This window comes from Heterocephalus glaber, unplaced genomic scaffold (assembly GCF_053883595.1).
Source record: "Heterocephalus glaber isolate CG9 unplaced genomic scaffold, H.glaber_assembly_v1.0 deba00001509, whole genome shotgun sequence".
Taxonomy (NCBI): domain Eukaryota; kingdom Metazoa; phylum Chordata; class Mammalia; order Rodentia; family Bathyergidae; genus Heterocephalus; species Heterocephalus glaber.
This window is the reverse complement of record NW_028258325.1, coordinates 20300344-20316795: the sequence shown is the minus strand read 5'-3', so window position 1 is coordinate 20316795 and position 16452 is coordinate 20300344. Positions and strand designations below refer to the sequence as shown.

Below are 16452 nucleotides of genomic sequence, written 5' to 3'. Positions count from 1 at the left end.
CTTGAGTTTTTTACATACTTAATTTTTTTTGAGTTAGTTACTTCTAGAGAAAGTCGTAGAAAAAACACAGAAAAGACAAACTTGTAAAAAGGCTGTCACAGTGAAGAAATAACAAGACAGGGAGTAAAGACTGGAAAACCTTAAGAATTCTTTATATATTTTGTTTTGGGAGAATCAGCTGTGTTAAGTTTCTGTTGACAAATGTCTACTCTGAAGAATCCCTGATAGCTCTGCTTTGAAAACATTCACAAGGCTGTTGGAAGCACCCATTGACAGAGTTCAAGAAAAGACCCTGGGCTGTGAAAGCAGGGTTCAGTGGTGGCAAATGAAGCCATGAAGGTGAATGAAATCTCCTAGGAGAAAACTGCAGTGATAGAAGAATCAAGAAGAAATGTATAAAAGGAAATGGAAAACTGGTTACAGGATGGGGTTCCCAGCATGAATGAGGCCCTAGGTTTGATTTCCAGCCCTGCAAGAAATAGGGAAGGATTGCTAGAGGTAGAACTAAGACTGGTGTCTTTGCATGCAACAAGAAGCCGAAAGGATGCCAGCCAAGGAAGGGAGGAAGGGGGAGTGAAATCTAAAAATATTATTTTATTTATAAAATGACAGGTCATTGTGACATCTAACAGGTAAAAAAAAAAGAGGAATAAATATTTGGAAATATCCAAAAGGGAATGGAAAAGGAAGTTGACAATGAACCGGTAAAATGAAGATTTGTATTAAAGGACCAGTTAATGCTGGAATACAAAAGTAATGGTGCAATTCCCACTAACGCTCCACAGACACAAATGGCGAGTATGTATGTTCTTCAACCTGCTCGGTCCTGGACAGGCTGACAGTGATAACATGGATGTGAAATGCTACTAAGTTATGTGATGGATCAAACAGTTCAAGGTGTACAAAAACAAACACAAGCAAAGCCAAGAGAAAATCAAGAATAACCTGACAAAATTCCTGGCATAAAACTTGAAAGGCTGCTTAGGGATAATGGAAAGGAGAAAAAAAAACACCAACCTTCCTCAAGCTACAAATATTTCTCAAAGCAAATTCTATTTGCATTTACAGCAACCATAGTACTTGATTGTATGTATGTTTATCAAGTTTTACGTTTACTTTTCTTATCTTCCCAAAGAGACTACAAAGTCTTTAAGGGCAAAACCATATAATACCTGAGGCAGTCAGGAAACCTTTCTACGAGTGTATTAATTATAATCATTAAAAGAGCTAAAACTAAGCAATCACTCTGTGTCCGTACTGTTCTAAACATGTATTAACATAACCAACAACCTGGGAGTGACAAAGTATTACAAAGCAGATTTTAAAACTGGGGAGAGGTTAAATAACTTTGCTAAGATGATTTGGAAGAGCAGTCAAACCCAGGGAGTCTGGCTCTTGAGGACAAAATTACACTACCAAAAGTTTTGTAGTGGTTAAGAGTATAGCTTTGGTATGAAACAGAAGGGGATCTGAATCTTGACTTGTAACTTATTAAACTTTGAGTTTTCAACCCTGTAAAAGAAAGTCAGTTAATGTGGAAAAATATTAAAATGTTAGCCCCACACCCACTGATTACAGCAAGTGTCGGTGGATTCCAGCTATTAGTTATATTTCCTTAGAAAGGTACTTTCATGTCTTAATGTAGTAACTACACAGGATGCAGGGAATGGGGACTTCCACAAAAGGACCTCACTTTGAATGACCAGGCATCTTATCCAACTTGCAAAGCACAAGTTCTGCAAGTTCACCAAGTGAACAGCACACCTAGCCTTCTTCTTTGTGAAGATTTATTGAGCACCTGCTATGCCCTTGGTACTGGGCACTGTGATAGTTTCCAGTGCTGGAAATAACTAGTAGCAATTAGGATCATCTCAGGATGTTTATGATGAATTCAGGGTGAGAGCCCTGAATTTTCCTTGAGTCTTTCCAGTCATATTAAGAATACAATGTAATTGGGGGCTCAGGTAATAATCCTTAGTAACAGTTGTTATTATGTGTCAGGAATTTGCCAAATAAAATGTTTTACTAATGGAATATTAAACACTAAAAACTATATTTTCTGGCAATTAAAGCTTGCCAAATGACTTGCTGTACCTTAGGTAGTTATTAAAAATAGATAGTAGGAAAAAAAAAAAAGATAGTAGGGCCAGGGATTTAGCTCAGTGTTTGTGCCGCCTGCCTTGCAAGCACAAGGTCCCGAGTTCGATCCCCGGTACCAAAAAAATAGATAGTATACTCTAAAGAAATACAAATAGTAAACCCCACGGAACAATAGCCCATATACTTTTCATCCAAATACAGCAGGGTTTCTATTTCAGCACTATCAACACCCTGGGCAAAATAATTCTTGGCTGAAGGAGAATGTCCTGTCTATTGTAAGATGTCTAGCAGCATCTCTACCTTCTACCCAGCAGCTTTCACTGTTCCTCAAATTGTGACAATCAGAAATATCTCCTAGTACTACCAAATGCTAGGGCAGACAGAAGAGTGGGGTGGTGTCACATGGGTTCAAAACCAATGGTGTAAGCCAGAAGTATTCTGATGACAAGGTGCCACAATCATCTAACATCTTTTTTAAAAAGAATGGCAAAGGACCGGGGATTTAGCTTAGTGGTGCTGCCACCTGCCTCGCAAGCACAAGATCCTGGGTTCAATCCCCAGTACCAAAAAAGAAAAGAATGGCAGAAATTGTATTTTTTGGACAAACATGAGGCAGGTGCTGAATAATGCTTACTAGGACAATTACAGCAGCCCCGTTAACTTCCATTTCACTTTCTTTGGTTTCAAGTATCTACCATTACTTGAGATCTCAAAATACTACTATTTGTTTTGATTCTTTCAAGAGATATCATATCTACATGACTTTTACTATAGAAAATTATTATAGCACCCAGAAGGAAGCTGCCCTGCTGCCACCCCAAGCGGCAGAGAAGCTGAGCTGCGCGGGCGCCAGAAGCACCACCACCCCAGCCTGCCAGTGGAAATGAGAAGACATGTAAACAAGCCTCAAAAACAGACTTCTGGATCACCTACAGCAACCCCAAAGGGAAACAAGATGGAACACTCTGATACTCAACCACCTGGACTCTGAACTGGCAACAGACGAGGACCTGGGAAAAATGAAATCAGAAGTAATTACTCAGATAACAGCAAAGATTTTGCTCATGGTGCAAAACATGATTAATAAATCTAGAGAGGACACAGATAAAAAAACAGAGGATCTGAGGAACATGATGGAATCCCAACATAGGAAACAAATGGAATCCATAAAACAGATACAAACAGATTTCCAGGAGATTAAAAACTCCACTGAAAGTCTGTGCAGCAGAATGAACCAATGTGAGGATAGAATTTCACATACAGAAGATAAGATTGCAATTAGTGAGGAGGAAAAGAAAAACTGCTTTAAAATTGTAAGGGAACATGAGAAATCAATCCAGCAGCAGCTAGACAATCCAAAGAAGAATAACATAAGACTGATCTGAGTCAGTGAAGAAACAGGAGAGTGCAGATGACACAGAAAAACTGTTCACAGAAGTGATGGCAGAAAACTTCCCAAGGAGGGGAAAAGAACTTGACATACAGATAAGTGAGGCATATAGGACTCCAAATAGCCTTGATCAAACCAAATCTACACATAGGCATATAATTGTTAGGATTCCAGAAATCCAACCGAAGAACAAAATTCTACAAGCAGTGAGAGAAAAAACAAATCACATACAAAGGAAAGCCCATCAGAATCACACCAGACTTCTCAATGCAAACCCTCAAGGCAAGAAGAGCTTGGAGTGATGTATTCCAAGCCCTAAAGGAAAAGAGCCTCCAACCCAGATTGATGTATCCTGCAAAACTATCTTTCAAAATTGATGGAGAAATAAGGTACTTTCATGATAAAGAGCACCTCAGGAACTCCATGAATATCAAACCAGCACTCCAAAAAATTTTAGACAATACCCTAGGAAAAGACAATGAGGATCACAACCCCAGGAAACCCAGCAGAATGAATCCATTGGGTGTGGCAAATTAAATGCAAAGGGGGAGAATCCAACAAAAAGAAAAAGTCATGACAAGGCTTTTAAAACTTTTAACTTCATCTCCCTAATGAGTGTATAATTCAATCTTGTTATTGTACTGATTAGTATTTTTCTGATTCTAGAGTTGCACGCCTTTCCTTGTGCTATACTGGCTATTTATCATCTTCTTATGTCTACATTTTAATTGGGTTGTCTGTTAATGAGCTCTAAGAATTCTTTATATATTCTGCTCATAGGTTACATGCATTGTAAATATGGTCTGTTTAAGGACTACTTTTCATTTTAATGATGTCATTTAAAGTTCTAAATTTTGATGGAATCTCATTTATCAATTTTTTTCTTTTATACCTCATGTCTTTTGTATACTAGGTAGTTCTTGCCTACCCTGAATTCATAAACATTTTCCCTTATAATTTCTTCTTAAAGTTTTATACTTTTAGGGTTTCTTATTTAGGTTCATAGATCCCTTCAAATATTTTCATGTATGGAAATAAAGGGTTGAGGTTAATATTTTATATACGGATACCAGGTGTTCTAGTGCCGTTTGCTGAAAACACTATCTCTTCCTCGGCTCTTGAATTGAGTTTATATTCTATAAAATGCTAATGTTAAATAATCTTTCAAAACTCAGTGGACCATATATGTGTGGTTCTATTTCTAGATTCTGTTTTATTCCAGTGATCTATATGTCTTTCCTTACAACAACACTGCCTTGCTTACTGTAGCTTTAGAAGAAGTCTTAAAATTAGGTACTAAACGTCTTCCAACACTGTTTTGTTTTGTTTTTTAACTATTCTAGGTCCATTGTACTCCTACATAACTTTTAAATTTCAATATCCAATTCTTCATTTATAGCAAGCATACACAGACCTGAATTTTTATATATACCCTTGGGTTTTCTAATCCCGCTAAATTCAAGTACAAGTTCTAGGGGCTCCTAGAGATTTCTTAGTATTTTCTCTGTAGATGATCATTTCATCTACATATAAAGATTTTGCTTCTACCGTGCCAATCCTATCCTAATTGTGTCATTTTATTGCCAGACTATTTTGGTGGGGCCTAGGTTTCAAAGTTTAATGGGCAGATAAAGAGTGAGCATATCTGCCCTTGTTCCCTGCCTTAAGGAGAAAGCATTGTATCTTCTCCATTTATATAAGGCATTCTCGCTGGAAGTATGGAGTACATGTCTTTAATCTGTTGAGAAGGTTCTGTTCTACTTCTAGTCTCCTGATAGCTTTTATCATGAACAGCTGTAGAAGTTAGTCCAATACTTTTTCTCCAACTAGTGACAGGATCATATGGCTTTTTCCTTTCCTCTGTTAAAATGATGACTTTTAGGGGTGGATCTTCCAATGCTGAACCAACACTGCCATCCCTACAACAAAACCACTTTCTACATCCTGCCAGATCTGACTTCTAATAGTTTGTTTTGTTACACAAATTTCTATGTTCATACTTTTTTCTTCTATTATCTTTATCCAGTTTTAGGATTAGCACAATGTTGAGTTCCTAAAATGAGGGGAGAAGTGTTCCTTCTTTTTTCTGCTTTAATTGTTTGATATAATTTATCAGTTACAATGCATATGAGCTTGCTTTTGTCATATAGGTAGGTTTTCAAGCTAGGAATATAGTTTCTTTAATAGGTGCTATTCAAATTTTATATTTCCTCCAGAGTTAGTTTTATTAATTTGTCTTCCAAGGTACTTCTTAGAAGTTGTCAAATTTATTTCAAAAAAGATTTTTGTAATATGCTTTCTATATCCTTTTAAATTCTGTAAAATCTGTGGTAATGTCTCCTAGATCTTGATATTGTAATTTTAAAAATGTATAATTGATATTATGTAATAGGAAGAAAAGGTCTAAAGGAGCAGGGGAAGTGGGAAGGGTAGGGGAAAGGAAAAAGGGGAAAGAAAAAATATGAGAAAAGTAAAAAAATGGAAACAAAGTCTTTGCAAATAGGGAAGGGGGGGGTGAAGGGAGGGAAAGAGAAGGGGAAAAAAAATAAGAACCAAGATACATCATGTAATGGTACAAGATCCTAATGATGAATGTAACTGTATTTTATACCTAAAATGTACCAATAAAAGAATTTTTTAAAACAATTATTATAATTTTTCTAGTTTATTATTAACTAATGTTGCTAATCTCTTATTGTGCCTACTTTATAAATTAAACATTATCATAGGTATGGATGCATAGGAAAAACATAGCATACATAGTATTTGCTACTATCCTCAGTTTCAGGCATCCGTGGGTTCATCTTAGAACCTATCTGTGATATGAGGGGACCACTGTACTTGGTTCTTTAAAAAAAGATGTTTGTTCATCCTGCAGAGAATTTAAAAAATTTTAAAGAGAAATTGAAAAACAGAATGACATTCTAAACTCTTAAATCAATTAGGTATACTGCATGGTTGACATTCAATGAAGTTTCTTTAATAAAACCCCCTCACAGTAAGTCTCAGAGAAAGGTGAAACTTCAGAAATCTCAGCTAGACTTCACACTTCTACTTCAGAATGCTGACAAAAGGCATCCAGATTTATGCCAACTTCCTTTTCTCCACAGAAAACCCTCCAGAACTATCCTATTTTTTGTCAGGTTCTGTGAGTTTCATCTTTTATACTCTCAAACACTTCTCAAATCCAGCTTCACAATAGTTATAGTTTACTATGGAGAATGCCCAAAGAAATTTTACTGGAATTAAGTAAAACCAATTCTTTCACTGTAGGACTACTCAGAGCCTTTGACAGATTTTAAAGAATATATTTATATGGTGCATTTTCCAAACTATTAGAACAGAGTATGAGCTCCTTGTTTTTCCACAAGGAAGCTTTCAGAGAACTACTGCTTCCCTGGGGGCTAGTTTTGCAACTGACAATCCAGGGATAGTACCAACAGTCTACAAAAGTCTCAGGGTCCTCCTAATACTAATGCAATATTAAGGCTGTTCCCCTAGAGTCTGTATCTATTGGTGATCAAAGCCAAACAATGGTAGGGGTCTTATTTCTCAGGAGATGCAAACAAATCTCATTTCCATCCCTAAGTAGAAACATTCTTTAATATAAGTTTTTAGTGGAGACATAGGTAAACTGCCTCAAACGCTATCAAACACCTGAGACTAATTTTTTTCAAATTCTAACAAATTCCAGTTTTTTTCCCCTTCCAAAAAGCCACAGGCTATTCTATTAGACTGTGAATAAAAGGTCATGAACACTTCTGTGTTCTATTATTTTCAAAGTTTATTTTGAAAATAAACCATTTTGCTGCTTACTTAAGGCTTATACTGTGTGTTTAAAGAAAAACTGGAGCCTGTAGGAAGACAAGCACATGTAGTAATACTGGGTACTGACAAAACCAGGTCTTCACCTTGGTTCTGACCTTTCCAACCTAGACTGATGCAAACTTGGCTCCTGCAATACCAAGGACAGTACAGTCCCTTCCTACTCTATCCTATTCTCTTCTTCCCACAAGATGTCTTACATACATGTGATTAAAATTGAATTCCAGTTGCAACCACTTGTATATGAACTGTTACCATTTATAAATTACTTATTTGACTAATAATTATACAAAGTAATATTACTATTAATGTAGCAGATTAACGTTTATGGTTTTGACTATAAATCTAAATTCATTTCACATCCACCTAATTTATATGGTGTTTATCACCAGTGTTGTCCTACAGTAAAATAAAAGAAGAATCTATCTATGGTTAGGGTTATACATGTATTTTTATATACTGAAATGTAAAATATCAAGGAATCTATGCCTACTAAAAAAGCCCAAAACAGAATTAATCTGACAGAATACAAATGTGATTAAAAAGAAATAAAGCTTAACCAAATTCTCTCCCCAGAAGATAGACTAATTTCTTACAGGATATTTTTGAAGTACAATAGTTACTGACATTTTTCAGCTTGGTTAAGATTTAACTAAAATATAATAAAGTGTACTTATTTTAAAATGTACAATGTGGTTAGCTTGGGCGTTGGCATTTGGTGTATATGCATTATCACTACAATCAAGATGAAGATATTCCCAACTCCCAAAGTCCTTCTGTGTCTTTGTAAGCCTTCTCTTGCCTCTCCCCATTCCAGAAAAACACAAATCTGCTTTCTATCATTATAGGTTAGCTTGCATTCTCAGGAGTCTTATAATAATGGAATCATACAGCATGTATTTTTCCTTCAGGTCTTTAAAAAATTAAGCATAATTATCCTGATATTTATCCATGTATCAAGAGTTCATTCCATTTTTATTGCTGAACAGAAATTCACTGTGGACCATACTACATTTGGCTGATTCACTCACCTGTTGCTTGATATTTGAGGTATGCCCATAAGGCCATTAAAACTAAAGCTAAAATTGTGCTCCAGCCTTTGTATTCACAGTCCCATTTTTCTTGGCTAAATACACAGGAATGGCTAGGCCATACAGTAGGAGTATGTCAAACCTTTTAAGAAAGTGTTAACTATTTTCCAAAACTCAATGCATGATGTTGTAAAGCATTATTGCTGTACGAAACTACTACTTGGTTCCACATGGTATGATCAATCCTTTAAATTTTAGATAGAGTAGTATTTCACTGCTATGGATTGCATGTGTCCCTGAAAAACTCATGTTGAAAACTCATCTGCAATGTTGAGGTACCCAGAGGTGGGGCATTTGGGAAGAGATTAGGTCATGAGGGTACAGCCGTCACAAATGAGATTAGTGCCTTCTCCCGTCTGCCAGGTGAGGACACAGAGATGTTCAGGAAGCAGCCCCAACCACATGTCACATCTGCTGGTGTCTTGATTGTGGACATCCCAGTCTCCAGAAATATGAGAAATAAATTTCTGCTTTATACCTACATAACCTATAGTATTCCAGTACAGCAGACTAAGATATTCATTGTGGTTTTAATTTGCATTTCTTTAGTGGTTATTTGCCACAGGTAATATTCTTTGAAGAATTATCTATTCAAATCATTTTCTCCCTTTAAAATAGGATTATTTCCTAATTATTGACTTTTGAGAGCTCTTTTCATTGAATAAAAACTTTTAATTTTCATAAAATAAAATGAATTAAATTTCATGAGTTTCTTCTTCCTTCCATAGATTGTGGGTTCAGTGTTATATCTAAGAACTCTTTACTTCATCTAAGATCAAATATTTTCATCTATATTTTCTTCTAAAAGTTGTATGATTTGAAGTTTTATAATTAAGTCCATTAATTGAGTTAATTTTTGTACATGGTGCTATGTGTGGAAGTTACTTTGTATGCAGGGTAGGGAAAGTGCAATATATGGATAATTAATTGCTCTAGATCCAATTGATAAAGACTATTGTTTATCTATCACATATCTGAAGAACTACTTTTGGTTATTATTCTGACCCAATGACCTAGAGCTATCTTACACCAACACTACATGTGACTACCATAGTTCTATAAAAAGTTTTGAAATCGGGCATTGTAAGTTCTTGTTGTTCTTTTTCAAGGTTATTTTGGCCATTCTAGGTTGTCTACATTTCCATATGAATTTTAGAAACTGCTTGTCAAATGCTACCAAAAAAAAACCTTGTTGGGATTCTAGCTGGGATTGTATGAAATCAACAGATCAATTTGGCAAGAACTGACACCATAACAAAATTAAGTTTTTTGACAGAAAAACATTTACTTAGGAATTCAAGCTCTCCCAGCAATATCTGGTAGTTTTCAAGATAGAGTTTGGCACATCTTTTGTCAAATTTCCTCTAAGAATTAGACAGTTTGATTTTATTGTAAACAGTACTGTATCTTAACTTTCAATTTCCCATTAGTCTTTAATAGCATATAGAAATACAATTCAGTTTTATATTTTTATCATGTACCTCACTACCTTGCCAAACTCACTTATTAGTTCTAATGGCTTTTTTAAAAGATTCCATGAAATCTTCTATATAGATGATTGTGGAGTCTGCAATAAAGAGTTTCATTTCATCCTACTTTGGATGTTTTTAATTTCCTTTTCTAGTCATACTGTAATAATTAAAAACTCAAGCATAGGGCTGGGGATTTAGCTCAGTGGTTCCACCGTCTGCTTCTCAAGCAGAAGGACCCGAGTTCGATCCCCAGTACCAAAAAAAAAAAAAAAACTCAAGCACAGTATTTAACGAAAACAGTAAGAGTGGACATCCTTCTTTGTTCCTGATGTTAGAGGAAAAGGATTCAGGCTTCCATTACTAAGTATGATATATTAGATGCTATTTTTCATTGGTGTTCTTTCAGAATAAGTTTCCTTAGTTTGCTCAGAAGTGTCAAGAATGAATGTCAAAGTGTTTTCTAAAACCCTTAAAATGACCTTTTTATTTACTCAATATTTCTTTTTTCTTAAATTCCTTTTTTGTTCTGTTAATATATTGAATTATAATGACTATTTTCCACTTTAAGATAAATCTCACTAGGTCATAAATATATAAATACATTGTGGATTTCGTCTGAAAATTGTTAAGATTTTTTGCACCTTTGTTCATAATGGATATTAGTCTTTATCTCTGGCTGCTCATAGTAACAGGGAAATACTGTCCTCACAATGTACTGGAAAGTATGTCCTGCTCTCCCACTTCGTCAAAAGTGTAAAAATGGCATGTATTTGTTTTCTTACACTTTGGTAGGATTCAACAGTAAAGCCACTTGGGCCTGCAATTTTCTTTGTCAGAAAGTTAATAATGACAAATTCAATTTCTTCAAATACGAGGTTGTTCAGGTTAGCCATTCTTGTATGCTAGTTTCAAGGAATTTTTGCATTTCATTAAAAGCTTTGAATGATTGGAAAACATTATTTTTAGTATTTGCTTGCTATCCTTTACATATCTGTGGAATCTTTAGTGATATCACCTTTGTTTTTCTTGATACTAGTAATTTGTACAGAATCAGATTTCTATGTAGCATGATTGTCCTGCTCAAAGGATTTCTTACAGCATTGTAACTCAGGTCTGTTTATGATGAATTTTTTTCCATTTTTAGTATGTCCTTAAAGTCTTTTTTTTTTGGTACCAGAGATTGAACTCAGGTCCTTGCACTTGTGAGGCAGGCAGCGGAACCACTGAGCTAAATCCCTGGCCCCTTAAAGTCTTTCTTTTGCCTTTGTTAAGTAGAAAATTCTAGGTAGACAAGTATTTCCCCCACTTTGAACACTTTAAATGCTCATGCTCTACTTTCTTATCCATAGCAAGTTCCAGATAAAAACCTGTTGCTGTCCTCATCTTTGTTGTTTTGTAAAATTTGTCTTTTGTCTCTACTGCCTTATAAGATTTTCTCTTTAGCACTAGTTTTAATCAAATTGACTACCATGTGCTTCATTGTAGTTTAACACTTGGGATTCACTGAGTTTCTTGGATCTGTGGTTTTAAAGTTTTTAATGAAAGTAAAAAGTTTCCGCCATTATTTCTCCACATATTGTTTTATGCATACTGTCTCCTTCAATGATCCCACTCACATGGATATAAGGACACTTGAAGACAGACCACAGCTTAGTAATGTGTGCCTTTTCCTCAGATTTTTTCCTCTGTGTGCTTCATTTTAGATACTTTCTACCACGATGTCTTCAAATTCACTAATTCCTCCCTGGTCTACTCTGAAATCAAACTCAGCAAGTTTATTTTTTATCTTAAATATTACTCTTATCTCTACTAATTTGAATTGGGTCTTTTATAAATGAATAGCTTCCATGGCTTTATTAAACTTATTCAATCTCTCCTCTAGCTCAGCCGGCAGTTTGGCCCTCATTTGTTTCAGAAACAAAACCATATCCCAGTATACACACACATCGTCTATGCCTCCTTCTGTGCTACAACAGAGTTGAGTTATACCACAGAAACTATGTGGGTCACAAAATCTAAAACACCATCTGGCCATTTCTCCAATGCTTAATCTTAGTCCCCTGAATATATAGAACATAAGCATAGTAACTGTTTTAATGTCATCCTTGACGTATCTTGGTTGCCTTTAACTTTTTTCTTCTCATTGTGGATAGTTTCCTGCTTCTTTGTATGACTGGTAAATTTTTATGTTTTTGGTGTGTAACATGGTTTTTTATTCTTGAGCTTTGTTCTGTTACATAATTACATAGTTCGATCTTTTCAATTGTGCTTTATGTTATGTGAAAATAAGAGTATCATTTGGTCTGGGCCTAATTTTTAGAAGGATTCTGAGTACTTTAGGTGATACCCTGTGAGTTACGAGATTTTTTTTTACTCTGGTCATTCAAAAAAGTAATTCACAGCCATAATTGAGTTTTAGGAACTGATTCCTCTAATTCTTCTGGATGCTTTTTCCCCCACAATGAGTACTTTCTTTACATACATGTGCTGATCAATACTAGACTGAATGCTAGAAGAGCTCTGTAGCTCTCCGCAGCTCTTGAGTTCTTTCCTCTCTGGGTCTCAGCCCTGTGAACTCAGCTCTCTTGGTCTCCTTACAGTTTCTGTCTCACATGGTTGCTCCCCACACCCCCAACCCCACTGTCTGGCCTGGAAACTCTTGGGGACAAAGCTGGGGCAATCTTGGGCCTAACCTCATTTGTTTCCTGTTTCTTGGGAATCACTCCCTTCCTTGCCTGATGTTCAGTATCTTGACAACCACTGTTTCATGTATTTTGTCCATGGTTTTTAGCTGTTTCAGGCTAGAGAAGTCCAGTTCTTGTTACTCCATCTTAGCCATAAATGGTAGTCCTAAAAGCTAATAAAATTTTCCAAACAGGGAAAACCACTTAAAGATTAAATGATGCAAAAATCACAATAAAGTAGATGAGGTCTACTGTATTACTGTGTGTATTTAGGGAAAGAAAGAAAAATTTCCTTATGAAATTATCATATTGCTTATTTTTTACAGATGTATCCATGAAAATAACTCAGTCATCAAAATGTATTAGAAGCCACTTCAACTAACTGCTGCTAGTAATATTTACCGTCTAAGTTTTAAATTTCAAAATGCTTATATATCTAAATATAGCAATTCTATTGATCAGAATTTATTCAACAGATATATTTTTTAAAAATGGAAATATATCTACATGGACCTATAACTTCCCAACACGTTTTATCTAAAATATTTATATAATGGTTTTTTAAATGATTTTAAATTTTAAACTAATTTTAAGGATTGCACAGAAAACTGGCAAAAGTAGAACTAGGAATTCCTAGTCACTGAGGCTCCTCAAATTTTAATATTTTATCATACCATTTGCATGTTATGTTTAAAACATTTAAGAGCAATGCAGGCATGCCACTTTATCCAAAATACTTCAATGTTTATTTCCTTTTAAAGAGGACATTCTTTTAAAAATCACAATGCTGTTGTCACTGATAAAACAACTCTACCCTAAATATTTTACTCAAATTTTGCCAACTGTCTAAAGCCATTACAGAAAACATGTCAACTCTGGCTTCATAACAAAAGAAAAAAAAATTTTTTCTGCTTCAAGGTTCATCTATTTCTATATTTATTTATTTATAGGACATTTATTTCTATCACTTTGGTCTTTAACCTGGAGCAATTCCTTAGTGTTTGTTTTACATAATCTTGAGGTTTTTTTGAAGAATAAAGACCATTTATTTCTCAGATGTTCCTTAATTTGCATCTTACACCAAAAGTGAAACTGTGTCCTTGGGATGTACATGATATGTTTGTCACCAGTGGTGACATTAATTTAGATGAATTACAGGTGGTGTCTGCCAGGTTTGTGCACTATCATGTTACTGCTCTCCCTTTTGAGTTGTCAGGACTCACCTTGAGTGTACATAAATGATTAACTTTAATTCAGTAGTTTAAGCAACCACTGATGATTTTGCCTGAAATTATCACTACACTTCAACTGCCCAATAGCGATTTCCTTATTTCCACATTCCTTCTACATTTGTTAGGTGGTATTCTTCTGTAAGGAAAAGGTATTCTTCTGTAAGGAAAAGTTATTCTATTCCTCTTTTTGCTGACTCATTCATATAAATAATTTTATAATATTTATATGTAGGAGAGATAAATTATTATCTGTATGCTGAGATAATTATCTCACTATAGATTATGTTTTCCTAAATGCTTATAACCAGAAGTATTCTGGAGTTCAGTTTTTTCAGATTTTTGCTATATTTGACAGACGAAGGTTTGAACATCTCAAATCCAAACATCCGAAATACTTCAAGAGTATAAAACTTTTTGAGTGCTCTGTCAGCACTCAAATGTTTCAGATTTTGGAATTATTTTAGATTTTCGGGATTTCTGGATTAGGGATGCTCAATCCACCAGCATAGACTTCTAAACTGTTGCTTGATTTTATGAATTTTCATCTATTGCAACATTACTTACTTGATGATCAAGGTGTTTCAGATTCATCTGATGATCACGGTGTAGGAGTATCTCCACACTGTCTCCTGTGTTCTTCTGGCAAGTCTCCCTCATTCTTTAACCACTTAACAGTCCAATTATTTAAATACGAGATGACCCAAAATTGCATATTTTTATTTATTTTATGAGATAACAGGAAGTATAAAAACAATAATTCTATCAAATGTACTCAATACAAGAATCAACTGGATGAAATGACACCTAAGTGACACTCAGGACACTCAGTACGTAACAAGTAAACAAGGGACGCTCCCCTGAATAACACCCGGGGTAAACTGTTAGGTGGGTCAGTGGAATAGCTTTGTAAAAATTTTTTATATATATGTTTTTTAATTAACTTTAACAGTAATTTTATATATACATAATGATCACATTCATCATAGGGAATTTGCACTCGTACATGATATATCTTGATTCTTTTTTTTCCCATTCTCCTAACCTCTCTTCAACCCCTCTTCCCCCATCTTATTTACAAAAGCTTTGTTTCCACTTTTCCCTTTTCTCATTTTCCTTTCCCTTCCTTCTTTTCTCCTGCCCCCCTCCCTAGTTCCCCTAACCATTTGAACATTTTCTTCCTATTTCACAATATCTATTATACATTTTGATCCTCATTTACACTTATAGTTTCTCAGACCAGAGAACAGTGAGGTATTTACATGTGTGTCCTATTTATTTCACTTAAGAGTATGGTCTCAAGGTGCATCCATTTAGCTATAAATGTCTCAAGTTTATCTTTTTTTTATGGCTAAGCAGTACTCCATTGTATAAAAACACCACATCTTCTTTATCCATCTGTTGATGGGCATTTGGCTGTTTCCAAGATTTAGCTATTACAAACTGTGCTGCTATAAACATGGGTGTGCATATATTGCTGTAGTATGATGCTTTCAATTCTTTTGGGAAGATACCAAGAAGGGGAATATGTGAGTCAAATGGAATCTCTAGTTTTAGTTTTTTGAGGAATCTCCACACTGATTTCCACAGTAGTTACACCAGTCTACACTCCCACCAGCAGTGGAGAAGGGTTCCTTTTCCCGTACAGCCGCCAGCATTTGTTATTGGTTGATTTCTTTTTTTTGGTACCCGGGACAGAACTTGGGATCTTGTGCTTGCGAGGCAGGTGGCCAAACCACTGAGTTAAATCCCCAGCCCCGGTTGATTTCTTAATAGCAGCCATTCTTTCTGGAGTGAGATGTTAAAATCTTATGTTTTCTTTAAAATAGGTAAAAAAGCAAGGACCCAAGTTCGATCCCCAGTACTAAAAAACAAACAAACAAACAAACAAAATAGTAAAATAGGTAAAAATCGGGCCGGGGATTTAGCTCAGTGGTTTCGCTGCCTGCTGCGCAAGCTCAAGGACCCAAGTTCAATCCCGGTACCAAAAAATAAACAAATAAATAAATAAATAAACAAAACATTAAAATCTTGTTTTCTTTAAAATTATTTTCTAAGAGCATTATTAAATCTTTTCAAGCCTCACCTGTAATCAAAGAATTGTGACTGGCTAAACACAGCTAAATACAGGAAGCTTCTTTAATATTGCTGGCCTTGTATTGTAAAAATTATTGCTTGAAAAGTTTTCTTTCTTCCCTTTTGAACTATATCCTCATACTTACGTTTTCTTTTGGGTTTTGGAGGTAGAGAAGAAAACAGGAGGTAGAAAGGATCAGAATAAGTCTGTAATGTAGGTGTCAATATGGGAAAGATTTGGGCTGGGGATTTAGCTCAGTGGTTTCGCTGCCTGCTGCGCAAGCTCAAGGACCCAAGTTCAATCCCCGGTACCACAAAAAAAAAAAAAATATGGGAAAGATTTCTAACGGTGCCTTAATAAATGACAGGATCTACACATACTCAAATTGGCTAAGTGAAAGCCTCACTAATATATTGCTTACCTAGTGAGTCGTTTAGGTGGAGGCCGCTCACCAAACTTCCTGGGGGGGGAAAAGAAAAATACTTTAAAAACTGTCTCATAACCTCCGTAGTTAGTTTTCTAGACCCCATGATATTTCCATTATGACTTGATTTCAACCTTACTGAAGAACAGAGAAAAGAGAA

The 16452-nt window shown here is 35.3% G+C and overlaps 1 protein-coding gene across 8 annotated transcripts in view; it reads right to left on the bottom strand.

Annotated features, from left to right (window-relative positions):
• The window catches only part of Rbpj (recombination signal binding protein for immunoglobulin kappa J region), a 242224-nt gene that overhangs the window by 29048 nt on the left and 196724 nt on the right, over positions 1-16452 (bottom strand). For 6 of the 8 annotated variants that reach the window (XM_087187425.1, XM_087187424.1, XM_087187423.1 and 3 more), the window contains one exon: positions 16290-16328. The exons of the other annotated variants lie outside the window; for them this stretch is intronic. In XM_087187425.1, the coding sequence (XP_087043551.1) occupies positions 16290-16328 (39 nt within the window). The remainder of the gene's footprint in view (positions 1-16289; positions 16329-16452) is intronic. 8 annotated transcript variants of the gene reach the window in all.